The sequence below is a fragment of the Strix uralensis genome, chromosome 3, assembly GCF_047716275.1.
Source record: "Strix uralensis isolate ZFMK-TIS-50842 chromosome 3, bStrUra1, whole genome shotgun sequence".
NCBI classification, from domain to species: domain Eukaryota; kingdom Metazoa; phylum Chordata; class Aves; order Strigiformes; family Strigidae; genus Strix; species Strix uralensis.
In genome coordinates this window covers 110,213,171-110,234,448 of record NC_133974.1, presented here as the reverse complement: position 1 = coordinate 110,234,448, position 21,278 = coordinate 110,213,171, and the positions used below count along the sequence as shown (strand labels likewise).

General features: G+C 37.9%; 1 protein-coding gene across 4 annotated transcripts in view; it reads left to right on the top strand.

Annotated features, from left to right (window-relative positions):
* LCLAT1 (lysocardiolipin acyltransferase 1) overlaps window positions 1-21,278 on the top strand; it is a 123,045-nt gene that overhangs the window by 42,820 nt on the left and 58,947 nt on the right. For 2 of the 4 annotated variants that reach the window (XM_074863885.1, XM_074863888.1), the window contains 2 exons: window positions 1,625-1,823; window positions 15,739-15,885. In XM_074863885.1, coding sequence (XP_074719986.1) covers window positions 1,625-1,823; window positions 15,739-15,885 — 346 coding nt within the window. Of the gene's footprint in view, window positions 1-1,624; window positions 1,824-7,357; window positions 7,478-15,738; window positions 15,886-21,278 lie in introns of those variants that run through there. The other 2 variants (XM_074863890.1, XM_074863889.1) reach the window with 2 other exon arrangements.

Here is a 21,278-nt window from a genome sequence, read left to right as displayed (position 1 = left end):
TATTAATATTTGACACATACAATGCTTGTCATTCTGAGATCTCAAGCCATTTACGATTGTGAGAATGTCATTTCAGTTTTACAGGTGTCTTAAACTGAGAAATTTGTGTTCTTTGAGGTTCTATGGCACAGAGGTGGCACAAATATGAACAGAACAGAAAGTTGTTTTACTTCCTAGAGCTCTGTTTAAATCCCCAGACTTTGCTCCTTTTCTATATTTTTCTGGAGGAAGAATGGGGAAGAAAAGGCAAGGAGGACATTTGAAGTGCTTCTATTTTCTTATGTTGAGGCCAAATGTTAAGTTTATTCCTCTAGATGTCCAATCTTGTTTCGGTGGTTTCTTTTGCTGTGTTAAGTGGGTTGGCCTGTGTCCTGCCAGCGGCCCTGACCTTAGGGCAAGTCGTACCTCTAGGCAATATCTGTTGTTTGCCTCTGTATCTTGGATTTTGTACCTTTCCACCATGTTTCCACTAGTCATTGAAAAGGTTGCAAGGGACTAGCATTCAGTCATCCATATTTTTTAATTACTTGCTTGGTCCTGGTCTTTTGCAGTAACCAACCATCACTCCACCATACGCTTCCCTGCATGATTTGGGAATGGTTATGGGTCAGAAACCATTTTCAATAGGCAATTTGGATATGGTGTGCACATGGCCAGAGCATGCTGTTGGGCTCTGATGTTACATACCACTAGTCTAGTTATACATTTATGATCTAACTGTCCAGGTTATGAAACCAAGCTCTCTTAAACTTACTGTGTAGCTATTGCCTGCTTTTTCCTTTTGATAAACCACCGACCTGTGTTTTACAACTTGACCCTTCAGAGCCACATATAGTGGGTAAAGCAAGAAATATGTTTTATATGTGTATTTCTAGCATCACTGGCCGTTTAGGCAAAATGGAGAAAGTTGTATGCCCAGCCTCTTGTTTGTGCTCTTCCAAGTTTGAGGCTTATTCCATGCTTTGGGATGGCACTTTGTAGATGACTGTGTATCAGCATTTGATGGGCAATGCTTTTTGCTAATTGTGGGATGGAGGCTCAGGCTTCAGGGTAACACTGTAGAGCTGTACAGACCTAGGTCTACATCACTGTACTGTGTTCAAGCTTGTTTGGGATTTTTCTCTCTCAGCTGCTCTTTCTGCCATTAAGTTCTAGCCATTTTTGCAGGTGGAAGTCCACTACAACTATGTTGACCATTGGGACCCAAGCAGAAAGGAATGCAGCTTCTGATGCCTTCCCAGCCCTGATAGTATTGAGCGATAGATTATTTGTGCGGCCAGTCTCTCCTTAGATTACCTACCAAGTTATAATCCATACTGATTCCCTACTTTTTTTCCTACATGATAGTATTCTGGGAAAAACAGGGAAAAGTAAGTTTAATATTGGATATTGTAAAAGAGTGTTTTTAAGAAGTGCTCTTTAATTGTTGTTTCCTCTTCTGTTGAACAGCTGACTGTTACTGTGGAAAAGCTGGCTGCTTTATTAGAAAACAGTCAGAAGTTTGTTTACCAGTGATAATGTGAGTGAATAAGTGAAATGATATAATTCAAATTAATTTTTGTTGCTAATGGGCTGATGCTTTTCTTCTGGGAGTAAAGCCATAATACTGAGATATTATTTCTAGGCCTTGCTGGAAATGGTGTTTGGTGCCAAGGTGGTTGTCACTGGTGATGGATTTGTTCCTGGAGAAAGGAGTGTCATTATCATGAACCATCGCACACGAATGGACTGGATGTTCCTGTGGAACTGCCTGCTGCGATACAGCTACCTCAGACTTGAAAAAATCTGTCTCAAATCCAGTCTCAAAAGCATTCCGGGATTTGGTAGGTCACTAAACCCTTTAATTTGAAAGGAACATGTGTTTAAATTTTGCCCAGCACTGTCCATACCCTGTTAAATGACCTTGGTTTAAATTCTATTCCAGTATTTTTAAAAAAAAACTTGTGTAAAATATGTGGCATATTGAGTGATTAAACCGTAAATCTCACAGAGAACGCCTGGACTACATGCTTAAACATTTCTTTTTAAAGATACTACATGTGCTGCTGTTGCTTATAGGTAAAAATATTTCTGCTTTATGTACTGAAAGCATTTTTCAAAATGATGAAAAAAGATTTTAGGAGTCTTTTCAAAGTCTCTTTCAACACTTTGGTTTTGGTGCTGTTTCACCCCACATTGCAAATGCTCTCATCAGGCTTCTTTTTTCATTATCCAATTTATACTATTGAGAAGATTAAAAAAAAAAAAGAAAAGAAAAAGCCCAGTAGGCAATTGCAAAGTTGATGGTTCATTTTAATAACTGTAGTTTTAAATTGAACGTGGTTATGCAGAATATGCTGTACAGGATATGAAATAATCAGTATTAATAGTGATGTAGGCTGGAAACGGATCTGAGTTGCACATTCTCAGAGAAATCATTTCAGATTGGCCAAAAATTGTTGCACAAATGGTTTCTGAATAAATAGGCAGACTTATCTGAAATAAAAGCATCTTTTTGCATTTTATTTATCTCTTTGATTTATTTGCTGTTTTATACAAAACCAGGTTGGGCAGGATATGCGTCAACTTTATGATGTTGAAAGAGTAACCTTATTTATGTTTCCCTTTGTCAGGCCATTTATCTGAACAGATAATTTTGGCAGGATTCCATACAGAGGAACTCTCATACGGTTGCACTATTATTGTGTTCACTTGCTGGGTCTTTAGTCTAGGTAACGTACTCTTTTCCCTAATAGTCAAACGTTAAGGTCAGTTTTACTTGACAGAAGACATCTCTTTTAACGTTACAGAAAATGAGAAAATACATATTTAGATAAATGTTTTATCTTCATAATGCAGCAGAGGTGTTTTGAAATCTCGGAATCGGCTGCAAATGCAACTTTTTAAAGCAATGATGGAAGATGGAATCAGGAGTATAGTCTGAAAGATTCATAGGTTTATCTCTTCAAAAGTAGCATTTATTTTTTTTGTAACAAAACATTTATGTATGCTTGTTAATGCCGTTAATAAAATTGAAAGGTCAGCTCCAGAAGCTTGGATGCTATGTTATGCTTGGCAAAATTTGGTTCCTGAAAGGGTATTGGGAGTTGTTTAGAGATTGATTTTTCTTTTTTTAAATTTTTTTCCCAATTCTCAGTTCTGTGCATAAACTGAGCACATCTAATACATCTGAGTAGGCTCAGGCAGATGGAGCTGTGGCAGATCAATGTTAGCAGACCATGATGCCGTCCTTGTTCATAGTCTGCCATAGTAGCTTGAGCCACTAATGAAATTCTGGGCTCGTATTCCACTTTGTGGGCTGTGATGGTAGAGGTGGCACAGGCAGACATTTACTCCTGTTGTTTGCATTACAGGATGACAATTTCTGGAAGTAGATTGGGTGCCTGGGTCTGTAATGTTATAAACCACTGTTTATATGTCAGATCTCTAAGCACCCTCCACAATATATCAGCTTTGAGTACTTTGATTGCAATGTTGTGAAATTTAATAACACAACAGTATTTAAAAAATAAGCTACTCACAGGAACCCAGATGAACTACATCCTTCACTCAAGCCTTAATTTGATAATCTAAAATCATAAATGTTCAGCTTCTATTCTACCATAGTATATCTGAAAAGAGACCTTAGAAATATGTGTCTTCAGGTTCAGTCAGTCTGTGTTTTGGGTGGCAGATTCATGCAAAAATAAAGTATTCTGTATAGCCACATAGTTAGGGAAGAGTTGGAAAGTGAGAATCTTGCATGAAATGAAGATTGACTGAAAAGCTTTCATCATGAATCTGTATGAAGTTTGGCGGTGCAGTGATAGAGCAGAAAATGGTGTCCAGAGTGGACAATCCTGAATCTCATCAGTAAGAGTAGAATTTCTCCTGCTTATCTTTAATGGCCTTGCTGTGTTATGTGATAGACTTCTAACAGGTGTTTGTCAGGTTTTGTTTTTGTTAAACTGTGTCCGATGGTTTCAGATAAAAGTTTTGTTTATTTTATGAGCTTGTAACGGCAAGAAGATAACTTGAAATCAACTGGACAGTTCCAGTACACTGCAGCTTTAGTTGATACTTTAGATGGTGATCGTTTAAGGTATAATTTATATATAAATATATATATATAAAAATATATATATAAATATATATATATAAAATTTATATATAAATTAGAACAGATATTTTCATAATGTCTTTCATCTCTTTATTTATATGAATTAGTTGTAGAGAGTCAAAAGTCTAGGATTATGGAGGTATTGATATATTGGCTAAATAACTTCTAATAAATCTTTAATGGTTATTTTACTTTGAGAAATAGCTCAATGAATATTGTTTTCAGAGCAACTTTTTCTGATCTCTCAAAGGATTTTTTTACAAGCATTTCATGTAAAATTATGCGTAAAATGAGGTTTATAATGCAACCCTTTAATTTTCATGTTGCTGAAAATGTGAGTATTAAGCATTGCTCCTTTGTTGTTATAAGTACTATCCCAGTTGAGGTGTAAAAATAGGTCTATGACAGGTTATACTGATCCAAGTGGTATATATGGTAGGTGAAGGGCAAAGCTTGGAATGCAAATAGATCCAGAGCCCTTGTTGCCCCCTTTGTAGGTTAAAAGTGTAAAGGTATCGGATTTAATGAGTCTGTGTTAAAGCAGGCAGTTATTTTCTAGTTAGTTATAATTAAAATCAGAGGAGTCAGTATTTCAAGGAGAAGTACTGAGTCACTTATCTAGTTCTTAAGTTATTAATTCTTTGCATTCCAGTGTATGAAAAAACTTTAAATTGATTAAAGGTGAGCCTTAAAAAAAGAAGCCCAAAGAAAAACAGATGGTCCTTTGTTCCTGGAGCTGTAGCTTTGGCTTGATAAATTGTGCGCAGTAAAGTTTTCAAAACGAGGTATTACATTTCAGTAATCTCAATTTCAGAAACATTCTTGTAGCATTTCAGTACAACTTGCCAAAGCTGGCATCTCGAGGGAGCACTACTCTGCTGTTAGCTGTTGCTGCAGTTTCTCATCTGACATCATCAGAAACTACTGACACATTCTGCAGTGTCAGTTTTCAAGGAGAGTTTCTAATGGCATTGACAGTTTCCTATGTAGTCTGACAAGATAGGACTTCTACAGTACTTGTAATTGATACATACAATTTATATTCTCATCTATTCTCAATTAATAAGGAACAGCATTGGAAGTGATACAGATTAGGATGCCGTTATGTTCAGCGTGTACTGTGGAATACATACTGTTCGAGTGGGTAGAAAGGAACATAGACACTAGTGTCAGATGACCAGATAATCACTGGAAGTTAGTTGCATCCTTTTAATTTTTTATCTTAATAGGTTCATTTGTAAAAGTCTTCTTGTGATACGAACCAGTAAGCCTTCACTGGAAATAGAGATGTATTTTAATGACGGATGATTTGCATGTGTTTGTTGTTTCAGATAGTATTTTAATTATTGGCGGGTTTGCAGTAATATTTGGATTTTAGTAGTTAAAAGTCCCTCGACATCTACATGAAAAATAAATTAAAATTTGGGTTTAATTTGAGGACAAAAATTGAGGAGATAAATTTTTGGAAAAATGAGAGAGAGTAACTACAGAAGGGGCTACTGTCAGTCTATGGCTGCTACGTGAAAATATTCATCCTGGTTTTGCTTAATGCAGATGGAGAAGATAAATAACACTGTAATTCATTGTACAAATGTAAAGTATGCAGGTGCTGCAGGCACCATTGATGTGACCATCAATGTGACTTACCATTGTTAAGAAGACTCATGGAGACTGCTAAAGCAGGGAGTTACAGCTGGAGTGGTTTGGGGCAGGAACAGGTTAGGAAAGGACAAGGCGATAAAGGAAAAAGGAGAATAAGCAAAGCAGGCAAACCTGGAGTAGTTAGGTGCAGAGATAACTGGGTAACTGTGCAGATCTTCATCTCTGTATTCAAGTTATTCTGTGGCTAACATGCTCTTGAATGTAGGAGCTTTTTAGTTGTTTTTCACTTGTCCGGTCATTCATGTGTTGTAGCTCTCAAAGGCTCGAGTTAGGTTTGGCCTTTGTGTTAAGTACCAGGGGAAAGTAAAAAAAATGACTTGTGCTCTATTTCAGCACTGGGCTTAGCCCCACCAATCTTTTACTGCATGTCAGTTGATCCATTATAGCTGTCCATGTGTGCGAGCTTTGCCTGAAGCAAATTCAAAGTAATTTGAGTCATCTTAGTTTTCAGTGAAGCAGGGCAAACAACCCAAATTATCCTGCCTTTGCCACGGGCTAAGAGCACGCACACCGACAGCTATGATGGATCAGCTACCATGAAGTAAAATATTGGTGTCGCTAAACCTAGGAAATTTTAGCACTTAACTCAATTGGAGTATCGTTAAAGCAGCACGCTGCAGGGAATCTGTACGCATTTTTATTGCCATGGAAGTGTTTGTGCTGCCACTGCTACTTCCGTAGGTAGGAATATAAATACTTCGGCATAAAGCGTCTTTGTTCAGGTTACAGCTAGATTTGCATTCAAATTCTTATCAATAGAGCATATTGGTTTAAAAAATGAAAAGTGTAACCTACTGAACTTTCTAGTATAGTTCATATCTGAAGTATCTTTGTTATGTTAAAATAGACTGAAATGAGATTTTTGAGGAGCTATGACATTTTGTCTTCTAGCAATTCAATTATGAGCTGCCAGACTTAATTACCTTAGAGCTGTTATCCTACGTGATTTTTAAAATAGAGGTTGAAAAGTATTCTCTCTAATGGAAAGCACAATTGTTATTCTAACAGTTGTTCATGGTGAAGACAGATACGCAAGACTCTCTTGAGGAAGTTGTAAGTGTGAGGGAAAGATTATACTTTGAAGCAAAAATGCAGCTTAATTGTCTTTAACTCTACATGCGTTTTTTTTGTGGGGAAGAAAAGATTTAGGTGCCTGTTTCCCAACTGGCTCTTGTTTTTGTTCGATAATCCAGGAAAGACATAATAGGAATATTTTTGGATGAATACCACAGAAATTCGCCCAACTCTGTCAGGGGAAAAAGAATATTAGCCTATATTCCATTTAAACTTTCTTTATCCTTTCTGTATAATAAGGACTCCAGCCTCTCTGCCCCTTTTGCTTCTCTAAAACGTACATCAAAGAGTCTGAGAGTGCAAGGCAAGAAACTCCCACCTTTATGAGACCGCAACGCAGAGATGCAACCAGAGACATTAATTAGGGCCTCTTCCACCGCCTTGTTAGGCAGCTAGTCTCCCGTCCTTTTTCTGCTCTTTACTTTCATGGGCCCCCCATAAGGAAATGGAGCATCTGAAGAGGATGCAGGTCTACCAAAAAGGTATTGAACTGTAATATCTCTCACCATTTCTGACTTGCAGTAAAGATGACACATCCATAGGAGAGACTCGCACTGTACCCTGCTACTTGACACCGTTTCCCACAGCATTCTCCTGGTGAAACTGGCTGCTCGTGGCTTGGATGGGCACACGCTTCACTGGGTAAAAAACTGGCTGGATGGCCGGGCCCAAAGAGTTGTGGTGAACAGAGTTAAATCCGGTTGGCGGCCGGTCACAAGTGGTGTCCCCCAGGGCTCGGTTTTGGGGCCACTCCTGTTTAACATCTTTATTGATGATCTAGATGAGGGGATCGAGTGCACTGTCAGTAAGTTTGCAGACGACACCAAGTTGGGTGGGAGTGTTGATCGGCTCGAGGGTAGGGAGGCTCTGCAGAGAGACCTGGACAGGCTGGAGCGATGGGCTGAGGCCAACTGTAGGAGTTTCAATAAGGCCAAATGCTGGGTGCTGCACTTGGGCCACAACAACCCCCAGCAGTGCTACAGGCTTGGGGAGGAGTGGCTGGAGAGCTGCCAGTCAGAGAGGGACCTGGGGGTGTTGATTGACAGCCAGCTGAACATGAGCCAGCAGTGTGCCCAGGTGGCCAAGAAGGCCAATGGTATCCTGGCTTGCGTCAGAAATAGCGTGGCCAGCAGGGACAGGGAAGTGATCTTACCCCTGTACTCGGCACTGGTGAGGCCGCACCTCGATGACTGTGTTCAGTTTTGGGCCCCTCACTACAAAAAGGACATTGAATGACTCGAGCATGTCCAGAGAAGGGCAACGAAGCTGGTGCAGGGTCTGGAGCACATGTCGTACGAGGAGCGGCTGAGGGAACTGGGGTTGTTCAGTCTGGAGAAGAGGAGGCTGAGGGGAGACCTCATTGCCCTCTACAGCTGTCTGAAAGGAGGGTGTGGAGAGCTGGGGATGAGTCTCCTTAACCAAGTAAGTGATAGGACAAGAGGGAATGGCCTCAAATTGCACCAGGGAAGGTTTAGACTGGATATTAGGAAGCATTTCTTTACAGAATGGGTGGTTAGGCGTTGGAATGGGTGGCCCAGGGAGGTGGTGGAGTCCCCATCCCTGGAGGTGTTTAAAGTTGACTTAGCGCTTAGAGATATGGTGTAGTTGGGAACTCTTGGTGTTAGGTCAATGGTTGGACTGGATGATCTTCTAGGTCTTTTCCAACCTAGACAATTCTGTGATTCTGTGATTTTCAGATGCATTTCTTTAGGTCTTTTCACGTCCCCACGATCTAACAGCCAGACGTTTTTAATTTGCCATCTTTGGAGATTCTAGAATGACGTGGGGCTTTTCTCCAGATACGTATTGGGCAAGACTCATCTTTTTTAATACTTAGGTTTTCATGCACTGTTTCACTGTATTGATTGTATTTTAAAAATGCATTAGAAAAAGCAATTTTCCAGCCATCGTAGAGATTTAAGGCTTTGCTTTATTTTGCTCTAGTTTTGAGCAATGTGATGTTGTTCTGACTTTACATAGTACATCAAATCAAATTTGAAGTGTTATTTTAAGATGGATATTGTAACTGAATAGGTTTAATGTTCCTTAACGGCATTTATAGCATTTTAACGCAAAGACTTTGTATAAGTAACACTAATACAATGGTAGAGTTAGTCATCTGATTGTCCATATTCTATAAAAATGTCATAATTTAGGAAATAGAATGAGTATTTGAGTAAGAAGTGTCCAAATAGCATCTTTCTGATCCACAATTAAGGGATTAAATATTGATAGAATACTTTCCAAGCGCATGGTATACCTCTGTCTGGGTGCTTTTATATACATATATATCCTGCTAGTACTGTAATGATTTTTTTCCTACATACTTTCACACTTTTTTTGTGTGTGTATTGGCCGAGACACACCAATTCTTCAATGGAATATCCTTTCTAGCAGGTTTCACAGTTAAATTTTCATAGCTAAGACAGACACCACTGTATCTGACTAGCTTTTTGACAACATTAGTTTTGCCCTTACAAGGAAACCTTGTACTGTAAACATTGTTTGAAGAAGCTTCTAATTACATTATAAATAAACAATAAACTAAAGCAGAGGGTTCTACTGGCACATCCTGTATTCTCCCATAAGAGAATGAAGCAGGGCAAAGGAAATAGAGAAAGTGTTAATATTTGAATGTGACTTAAATAAATATAAAATTTAGAATATTTTGGTACTGAAACAAATGCATGGGAAATCAAAGGTGAAACTGATTAGAGCAAAACCAGAACATTTTTTTTTTTCAATTACCTTAAAATTCTGTGTTTATAACATTGCTGTTTGTTCACTTAATTTGTTTTAGTAAGAAAAAAGGTTTAGGCTTCACATACATTGGAAGAGGTGATACGCTGTCCAAGTAAATATATATATGTGGTATACACATGTATGAAATGTGTAGTCTGAACATAAACTGAACACGACCATAAAAATAATTTCAAAACAGATGTAGATTAAAGTAATGTTGGGCATCTGATAGGGCAAGGCAATAGCAAAAGCATATTGGTGTTTAGATACCTTACAAATTGATTGAATCAAGTGACTAAATAGACTGAATCAGATGTTTCACTATAAGATTAGGAGTGCTACTCTGAATCTATATTTGTGAATATTATCTCTTAGCTAGTTTTAGTAATTTTCTCAAAGAATTTACCAAATCAGATGGTAGTTGTTCAATTCATTATATTCCTATTGACTACGTTATTGGAAATGAGCATGGTTTAAAAAAAACTTACCAGGAGCCGAGATTATGCTTTACAAGATGATTTCAAGAAGCATTTATTTATTTTTCTAGTTTGTGCATTCAAACAATTACATTAAATTTAAAAAATCCTTTCATTTTCTTTCGGTTATGAGACATAAAACTAGGGGGAAAAAAAACCAGTAAAATGACTGATTCTAATTGAATTTGCAGAAATCTGTTTAGCAGTCTATACTGATGAAAACTTAACAGCGTGTATGTGTATATATAGTAACTTTAAGACCTGGCTTCCTGTATGATTTTTGATGTGCTAACATCAATACCTACAGATCTTTGAAATAAGGAACATTCAGAATTGCGTGGTTGTTGCTTTGTGGATATTTTATGCAGCAAAACACTTGGAATAACAAACTGTTAATGGACCCAAATGTTTGTATACAGTGGGATCATGTGCTTCTAAGTGATTTCCCTTATTAAGCCTAGATGTTTGGTTCCCTGTTGCCTCAAAAGCCCTGATCAGGCCCAGACCCCTGTTGAATATAGGCACACTGAATAATGGTTTTATTTTTGACCAAGGTAATACTATGAAAAAACAGTGAGTAATGCAGTGGAAGAAAAGAGGAAGGATGAGTGAATATAATAATGAAATCCCACAGTTAGGCCTTCTACTTTCCTGCTCATTTCTATAGTTTTGAATCTTTTATTGAATTTGTTTGCATGGGAGTTTAGTATTATTAGCTGTTCTGTTACATCATTGCTGTAAGAAATACATAGATATAGTTTCCCTGATGTGTGTTGGTTTGCTTTCAATATCAGCCGTAATACTGCTCTTATGGAGACATGACATTTTGGGGGATATCTAATTTCTGGGATACTTAAGGACATGTACATAAAATTGTGATACAAAACCAAAGACCTTTTTTTTTTTGGTTTTTTTTGGTTTTGCACAGCTCTCCTCTTTCTCTTTTGTTCATTGCCACCACCATCCCTAGTATCTACTTACTCCCGAATTATCTTTGCAATGAAAACACACTTAAGAAACTTCAGCTTCAAGTGTTATTTTCTTTTAAAGGATTTTGGGGTGGGGAAAATAGAAGTGCAGGGTGTTAGAATTTAAAAAGCTTTATACTTGGCAGCTAGCATTTTTAATACAGTGTTGCGAATTCTCAACCTGCATAAGCTATAATTTGCTTTATCCCCAAGGCAGTAAGGAAATTTGTGTATGCAGCGCATTTCTCTAGTTCAATAGCAGGCTTTCCTTTTTGTGCAAGTGTAATTTTTTTTTGGTGTAGAATTATGTCCTGATAGAATACATATCATTAGTGTGTATGTGTTACTTGAGATTTGAAGCTGCCTTTTTTAATTTTTCAACTCTGAAAAGCTGACCTAAAAGGTCAGTGTGGCTAGCTACTCTACCAGTAAGTTACTGCGCCGCTGTTCCGCAATTTTGAACAAGCGCTGTGCATGTGATGCTTTTTGTATGCTTTTCCAAGCAATGCTAGGTATCCGAAATGCTCCAACAAAACGAGTATTTTAGCAAAGAAATGGAGTTGCATTGTTATGAGTTCCTTAGCTTCACTGTTTCTCTGCCATGTTTTTGTAATCAATGATTACTCAAGAATCTGCAAATCAAAAGGCAAGCGTTTTTCCCCAGTCAAGTAAATGCTGCCTTTGCTAAGAAAATTCCTGTTGCCCAGGAGCTTTTAGACAACCAAAACCACTGTGCCAAAAGAACAAAATAAAGTTACTTTTGTTTAACAATGTGTGACCTAAACTTAACAATAATAAACTGAACAGTGTGTCTTACTGCAAACTGTACATGAGAAGGTACTTCCTTCTGCTGCCTATTCATAAATCTTGCTGATTAGCAAAACCTTTCATTTTGCCCAACTCTTTACTGAATTCCTCCCGTTTCTCTGTGCATTCCCATTTGGATCCCACACCGTGCCTTGGACTTGCTACATGGTGTTTTTCCAGCAGCACAGTGCAGACACACTATGGAATGGAAATCAAAGCGAGAGCTGCTTTTGCTTTGTTCAAAGGCATGCATCTGCAAGCCTCTGCTGGCTTTCCTCTCTCACTTGAATCAGGTGGGATGGTGAGACATGTAAACACTGGGCATTCTCCCCCACTGGTGCGTGGACCAGGGTTTTGGTTGAAGGCAGCCATTCATGGTTTTGTTGCCTTTCACTGGAGGCCTTAAAGCTTGAGCAAATGTGGAAGATTTTTCCACTTTTATAGATGGTAAAGTAGTTTGGCACAGTGTGCTGTGCTGGGGTAAGTGGGGAGGAAAAACCTGGGACCTTTACTGTTAGTCATATGACTGTTAGGTAATCTGCTCTTATTTGAGTAGTCAAGACTGTTTTATCTGATTAGATATACACTTAAAAATAGAAAAATTCTTCCAGAGCACTGGATGTTATCTATTGGAAAGGTTAGAAAATCAAACTTGTTTATTTTAAAAACTGGATGCCTCCCAACTCCCTTCCCTCTCTTTCTTTCTTCCTCCTCCCTGACACCCTGCTGTCCTTACATCACTGCCTCTGTTTAATTTTGTATAGCCAGTATGTGACACCACTGCTTAGGACAAGAATGGGAAACTTCTGCACTATATCCTCTGCTTTAAGGCAGTTTAGTCAGGTAAAATACAAGTCCCCCAAGTAGCAGCTTTCTTAGTAGCTAAAGGTGTTTATAATTTGATGTTCACAGTGCTGTTAAAGAGCGATTGTTAGAAAGAGTTTATATGTAACTTTCCTTATAATTTAAAGCCTTGTGCTGCATGAAGAAAAGTACGGTAGAGGGTAGGATCTAGCAGTGAGGCTTTTTTCATGCTCCCCTCCGTTATGGACCAAAATCACTCTTCGTAAGGAGCTGCTGACCTGGGAAAGTATCAACAGGCTTCCCAAGCAAGCATTTATTTTGCTTCTTCTTTCCCTTCTTTCTGCCTATGGACTCTGCTGCAATGAGAACACAAGGACTGAAAAATTTAGGGCTGATGTGTGATACCACACAATAAAATGGTTTAGCACAGTACAGGTTTTGCATAAACTAATGTAGACACTGTGTGTAGGGTACATAAAATATACAAAAGGTCTGGGCTGAGAGGTAAAAATGATTGGAAAACACCAAAACCACAGCACAATTTTCCTAATCTCTTTGTACTTTTCTACTCTGTCCCATGGAGCATCTACATTCTCAGAGTTGTAAATGGTATGATACAAGGCATCTCTCTGCTTAGAGAGCTTTTTTTCCTTTGCTGTGTCCATTTTTATGAATTCAATTTCAGATGAGGTATCATAGAATGTCTCAGGCTGGAAGGGGACCCATAAGGATCATCAAGTCCAACTGCCTGCTCCTTGCAGGACTACATAAAACTAAACTATATGACTAAGAGCATCCAGACACTTCTTGAACTCTGACAGGATTGGTGCTGTGACCACTAGCCTGTTCCAGTGACCAACCACCCTGTCAGTTAAGAACCTTTTCCACTGTCCAGTCTGAAGGTTCCCCTGATGCAGTTTCATACCATCATCTCCATGTATCTTCTAGAGGAACCAAATGCTTTGGCATTATTTAGTATTTGGTATGAAAAGATATCCTCTTAATATAACACAATGACAAGTGTGAAAATGAAGCCCTGATTAGTTCAATTTAAGATACTGGTTTTGCACCCTTGTAGTGAAATGTATTGTGGCAGTAGGAGATGATTAAATACCAGAAGAAAGCATAGTTAAATTATGTAAGTTTTTTTCAGTTACTTTAAAATTGACCTTTTATTTTTTTCCTGCAAATGATCTGTTTAAATGTGGATAGCCTCTGTTAATGAAGCTGTACTGATACTTCTTGACACTGCAGATATGGGAATGTGGTATGTGCATAAATACACATAAAATGTTGTGGTCAAAGTTTAGTTTTGTTTAGAGAGGGTTTTTAACAAGTGCAAATTTGAAAAGATTTGCTGAGACTGCATTCAGGGCGTTTCTTTTCTTCATATAACCACTTCCAGTGTTCAGTTATCTGGATGTCACTCATTATCTGAATATCTGAGACTCGTTAGGTCCAGATTGCAGAAGGCATGTTAGTTATGCGTGCTCCATCTGTTTAGTTGATTTAAAAATAAACAGTATCTACCCCATGCTACAGGTTACAAATCTTTTAAGAATACAATTAACGTTCCTAACCAATACAGAAGAGATTATGCAGCTTGGTTAATGCATTATCCAGGCTGACCGATTTATGCAGTTCATTTAAAAATTGGTGACTTTAAGTGATTTTCTAGCATATTCTTGTAAGATATTGCCACAAGCAGAATAGAAAGGGTTCCCTGTAAAGAGGAGTTGAAATAAAGTGCAAGAATAGCATGCTGTAAGTCACCAGCAAAGGAAAAACAGACTTTGAGAACTGTGGTGAGCAAAGAGGAGAATGGGAAGTTGTGATGTTTTCTTTTTGATGTGGCATATCTATCTGCAGGTTTTCTGTTGAGACACAAGCTAGCCAAGTACAGTGGTAAGGCAATGTCATGCTCCTCTGAGCCCTGCTTAAGGGAGTATCAGAGGCACGCAGTGGAACTGGAGCCCTGCTTTTTCATCCTGCTGTCTGAACTTGTGGACAGAACTACTATTATGTGATATACTATTATGTGATATAATTGTGCCAAAAAAGCCAAGAATGTTTATTGAAGATAATGACGTGTGACCCCTGAGCTGCAGGCTCAGCAGTTTTATTTACTTAACTGTGTGACATTGTCAGTTTAATGTCAGGCTGTAAAACTGCACAGTTGTCTTGTGTATTAATACAAGCAAATGGATATACATCAGATTTTTCTGTAATCAAGTATAAAGAACAACTTGTATTTTCTTCTATTAGTAAGGAAAATTATAAGAAGGTATATGTAATAAAGCCCTTGAAGCAATAGATATTTTCTGCACAATGCACATGGTTAACATGCACTACTAAGGGCAACTATGTCTATATAATGCAGCTTTCTTCTATCCTGCAGTGCATTGCTGAGATGTTTGTCTGTAGGGGCAGCACCTTCCATTGAGCAAATCAGTGTTGCAGAGATTAAGGATTTCATAGTGAGGGCCACCTCACAGAATCATAGAATCGTTTAAGTTGGAAAAGACCTTTAAGACCGAGTCCAGCCATAAACTGGACACTGCCAAGTCCACCTTTAAACCATGTCCCTAATTGCCACATCTACATGTCTGTTGAATACCTCCAGGGACTGTGACTCAACCACTTCCCTGGGCAGCCAGTTTCAATGCTTGATAACCCTTTCAGTGAAGAAATTTTTCTTAATATCCAACTAAACCTTCCCTGGTGCAGCTTGGGGCCTTTTCCTCTTGTCCTATCGCTTTTTTCTTGGGAAAAGAGATCGACACCCACCTTACTACAACCTCCTTTCATGACAGCATTGACTCTATTCTTGGTCTCTGGAAAGCTCTTCTAACTCTGGTAACTTGAGTTCTGCAAAACTGTAGCCATTCCAAATTTATTTAAATTTTTTATTTAGATTATTCATTCTTTTGCTTCCTATCCAAAACTCCTTTTACAAGGTAATTAAGTGCTCTTAATCAGAGGTGGGAGCAGGTAGGCAGCAAATAAAATGTTCTGTTTAACACAATTTATAAAATATTTTTGAATAATAGACACTGTGGAAGTATCAGAGTAAAATGTTACTAAAAATGTATTTTTTAAACTTTAGGCTGGGCAATGCAGGTTGCTGCCTTTGTTTTCATTCAGAGAAAGTGGGAAGATGACAAGAGTCACTTTGAAAAAATGCTGGATTATTTCTGTGACATTCGTGAACCACTACAACTCCTCATCTTTCCGGAAGGAACTGATCTCACAGGTAGGCTGAAGATTTACACTTGTCACCTTCTCATGGAATGTTCAGCGTGGAAATTCTTTGCTGTTTATGGAAATAGTTAAAAAAAGTTCAAGGCAGGAGCAAGACTGGGTTCTCATGGGCAGTAGAAGTTACAGTTTAATGATCATATGTGCTGCTTCATTTGAGGCACAAACGTAGTTCCACTGAGAGGCTTTGCCAGTCTTCCTAAAATAACTGTTACATTTCAAAGCATCTGATGATTGAAATGGCTTTGTATTGGTCAGTACTGTATGTACACTGCATTAGCAAAAGTGGACTTCGAAACCTGGAATAAATCACTTGCATGTTCCCATTTTCCATATTACTGGGGCAAACAGGGCAAAATCATTTCAGACCTATGGAAGAGTGATTGAAGAGGAGAAATAATGATTCTATTAGATTTCTTGACTAATGTTTTAAGAGGAAAAAATGAAGATACTTGTTCCTTAGGCCATGTAAGCAGTCTGTATCTGCCTCTCTAAGAAAAATACCTCCCTAAAATAAATGTTGACGTTATCATAAGAGTAAATTTAACGAGTTAGATCCTGTAGCATTAATCCTTAATAAAATATCTACCTTAATATAGGTATCTTCTGGCATCAGTAGCAAGCTGCTAACCAGTGTTGAAGATTACTCCATTGCCAATAAAAGAAAACATTATATGAATGTTCTGTGGTGGTTCATGCCTGCAGCATGATTTGATAAGCATCATCTTGAAACAGAAAATCAATTACAGTTACACTTATACCTTCTAGCTTATTTAAAAGATTTTTACTATAATTTCCATTGCAGATATTCTCAAGTCATATTTTATTGCAATGCCAGATCAGTAAGTACTAGACACAGTATAACAATAACTAAATATACTAATATTTTTTCTTCTGTATTCCCGATATCCTTAAAAATTGATATTTATAGTATTCAGATGCTATCGCACTGTAGAGAATTGTCATCACTTGATCAGCCTTCCTAAAAGAAGATAAATTCATTGTATGTTTTTGGACTGCTTCGCATGGTATCACTTGTTGAATTAGTTATTTTGTATCTAAAATTAGGAAGAAGGATGAAAATTATATCACTTTAATTTTTTAATTTTTTCCTTTGAATTCATGAATAACTGTCCCCTCCTAGCTCTGAATTATGAGATGAAATCTTTGTCCTATTCATGGAGTCAGGACACTCCTTGAGTCACTCACACTCTTTCTGAACAGGTGTTTCCATCTCAAGATGATTGAAAGAACTGGATTGTTTGTAATTTATTCCATAAATTATGTATACCTTCTAATCCCTCTCAATGTTCCTCAGAGGAAGTTTCATACTGCACTTTTAAAAAAGAAGAATTAGCTGAGGGCTGAGACAGCTACAGTGTGTTAACACTTGTGCTGCAGAGTCCCAAAGGCAGCGGTGGGGATGCTCCCCCCTGAATGTGGAGTTGCTTAAGGAAACACAGGGTTTTCTCTCCACTGTTGTAACTGATATAAATGACTTAGACTAAATTTAAGTATGTGGTATTGTTTCCGTTCACCGAGAAATTCATGCAGACAAGATTCTTCATTTAATATTAAAAATTTCTGAGCGCAGATTTTTGGCAGATTTTGTTTTCCTAAGGTATTTCTGTTGTTCTGCTTTTCCTTCCTCATACGTGTGTAACACATACTCTTTAACTTTGCAGTGTCAAACGGATATCCGCACTAACTGCGCTGTTCTTCTGAAGCCACCGCAGAGGGGTGGTGATCATTTCCCCCCCGGGTTTGTTGAGCAGCCCAGGGAGAAAGCAGTGTGGTGGGAAGGACAAAGTGATGGGCAGGGAAGACAACAGGGCACTGTTTCACAGAGCAGCCGTGCTGGCTTCTGGCATGTTATACTGTCCAGTTTTTAGCACGCTAACTTGCCAGCAGTAATGAATGCCACCTTGATTCTATATTTGTGCATAGTAAGATGTATAGAGACAGGAAAAAACCTGGGGCTTTTTCTGTGTGAAAGTAAATAGCTCTCCCTATCTAATTGTCTTCATAGGAAACATTAGCTCATATATTTTAAAATATTATAGGAGACAGGGCAAAATCCCTTGACAAGCTAATCCTGACCAAGCAATAAGTTTATACCATATGAAAATGATAGAACATTATAATGTATTTTGTGTAACAGTTTGAAAAAATTATTTTCAGAAAATGTTATCTTATTGACATATTAGGACCTACTGCAACCTCATGTTCCATCTTTTAGAATGAGAAATAAACCGCAGTTTTGTTCTGAATGGTCGCTCAATATCCTAGGGAACATTTTTCAAAAATAGAGGCAATGGCTCTTGTTTTCTCACCAAATTCCAAAACTGCTAATTACTTCTGAAAACAAAATTCTTCTGGCGCTTAAAATGAAAAGTAACATTGTACATGTACTTCACTGAAATGCGTAATTGCTGTGCAGCTCTGCTACTATAATTCTTTTATCCTCTCAGTGGCTGCATGCCAATGATAGATTTACTCCTCTTTAAAAGAAATTATATAATATTTTCAGGGATTCAAGAATGAAAGATTTGAAAGAAATTTAAAGTATGACTGTCTTTATACATGGGCCACTGCCTGACTTCAAGTTGGTGAGGTACTTTGTGGTGGAAGATGCTATTTAAATAAATTTTAGAAACAGTAATGTCATGAACCCTGAACAGTGTATTTGCAGACTGGATGTATAGGGTCTGAGGTAATAATTATATACTTATCTCTGATAGGTTGGTCATCTTTACACTGTGGAATACTTCAAGGTTAAAGCTAAGTGCATCAAAGGTATTTTATTGTAATTGCTTAAAAAGAAGCCATCAGCAAATAACATATAGCCAGACTTTCTGAAGCCCTGAAGAAAAATCAACCATAAGTCTAGTGCTTCTGGAAGGCTGGAATACAACCCACCACTTTACTTGTTCTTTTGTTTTTCTTGGTATTCCTTACAAGGCTCTTTGTAGTAATTTTCCAGAAAGCAATAACAACAAAACACGTTGCTGTATTGCTCTGCATCTGTTAAAGCCTCATTTCCTATGGATTTTTGTCTGTATCCCTATACATGGTCTCTTCTTCACTCCAACTTCTCCTTTTTCCTTGTGTTTCCTTCCCTGTGACATTTCCTCCACAAATATCTTGCTGCTGTCTTGACAAGAGGCATCGTGTGCTGTGGCTTATCCTCACCAATACTTGTGTTAACCGACGGACCGCTGCATGCTGTGCTCAAAGCCCTGGCAGGCTAAATACCTGTGGAGCCTGCCCTGGCTTTTCCTGTTATTAAGATCTCTACTCTTGAAGCCTCCCCTTTACTCAGCCATTGTTTTTTCTAAAATTCCCATGGAGCTTAATCATCTTTGAATCTCTTGTCTCTGTCAAACTTTGTTTGCAGGTGGCAATAGCTTCAAAAGTTAAGGGGAACAGGTGGACTGAGTGTGATTGCACAGACCTTTTTTCCTTGAGCAACAGATGAAAACCAAGTAGGAAAGCTTGCTAGAGCCCAGATTTTGGCAGAAATGTTGTGATGTGGATCACACATAATATTCCGTCTAGAAGGTAACAATGAACTGCAGTTGGATTTTTCTCTTTTCTGGTAAATGTGATGTACTTTGGTAATGCAAGGAAATACCATTCAAAGCACTGGTAGAGGTTCATTTAACATGTAGTAGTTTGAAAGTAGCACAAATAATAACAATTGCTTAACTTTTTCTTAAGATATTAACTGTGAGCCAATATAGCTTTTATGCTTTCTATGCAAACCTCTAATAGATAAATGAGGATTTTAATTTTTTTTTTTAAAGAGATTTTTTTGGAGTACTCATTTACTCTTTCACTGTCTGACACCAATATAATTTGAGAGTACTTGAATTCATAGAATTGCATGCATGCTTTTATCACAAGTCAGATTAAAGGAAAAGGTAGCACTTAAAATTCAAATTTCAGTGCACTAGTACTAGCAAAAATAACCAACTAATTGAGAGTTGATCAGAAATAGTTGTATTAAAGTTGTCAGAATCAGCTTTCAAGTAGGTGATGAGGGAAGTTTATAATTCTTTTGGGTGACGTCCAGCAAAACACATCAGCCTGGACAATGTGTGCTGGTTTGTTTGAGATAGGAGCTAATGCTGCCTATGTATTTCATGGGGAGCACAGAATAGCTTTGTGTTGGGTACAGATCTTGGAGTTTTAGTTCCAAATACTCTTCAGACTCACACGAATGCAGCTTGTTACTGCATTACGGCTTTCATCAAAGTCAAATTCTAGAGATTTTTGTTTTATTTCAAAACTCGCTCACAAATGAAAAATATAATTTTACTTTTAAAAAAATGAATTTGTTCACTTTATCTTCTGGGTTTCAGGAGCAAAAGCAATTTAACTTTTTAAAAATCTGTAACTCAAAAATCAAGAAAATGTGTTAGCATAATTTCTTCCTCCAGTTACTTTAAATGAAATTCTGAAGCGTGGTGCTTCTAGAAAGTGCTGACTTTCTGAGCTTTTTCAGTAATCTAAAAATGTGACAAATGGGATTTGCCCACATACTTTTGAGATAAATGGAAAAAAAATGTAATCAAATTATGTACCAAATGCAGCACAGGAGCAAAAAAAAGATGTAAGAGGTTATGGCCAGAACCCTTAAATTCGTGTTCTTTTATGTAGTTTGACAATTGCTCTGCAGTTGTGTCTAAAGACTCAAATAAATTGAACTTCTTGTACTTGTCACCACCCCAAAGAACATACCCTCTGAGAAGCAGCATGTATTACCTGAAGGAGAGGCAAGTCAGTGTGAGACCAGAGGAGACAGAGCATGAAGTTCTGGATCAGGAAAGGTCCCACAATATTCTCTACTAATAAACTGGCTGCTTTCCATAAAAATAAATTATTCTACTTATTCTTTCTTATCATAGGAGCAAATGGAACCAAGGAGTTAAAATGCAAGATATACCTGATAGGAATTATGAGCAAAAACTCTAGGGGTAGGTTTACTTTGTCTTAAATACAGTGTAAGAAAGATAATACTTCTTTCTAGAAGGCAACACTTACTCACATTTTTCAGAGAGAGTAAGCCAGAGGGGGCATTACCCTTAGCCACATGATGTAAGCAACCTTTTGGTATTGAGGAGGCCCAACCTGAGTTCATTTCCAGTCCCTGCTTTGAGAGCTGCTTTATGCAATTTGTGATAGTTGGTTGGAAGAAAAGAAGGGAACATACGTTTCCTCTTCTTAAGGAAGTGTTGTCACTATCAGGCTTATAAAGGCATCCTTCACTTTTTTATTCGTTCACCTAAGAATGTTGTCACCTGGACTGCAGAATGATGAGGCATCTGCGTAAGTTTTGCAGCGCTGACAGTGTAGCCTGGTCTATTGATTAAGGGATTTCAAAGA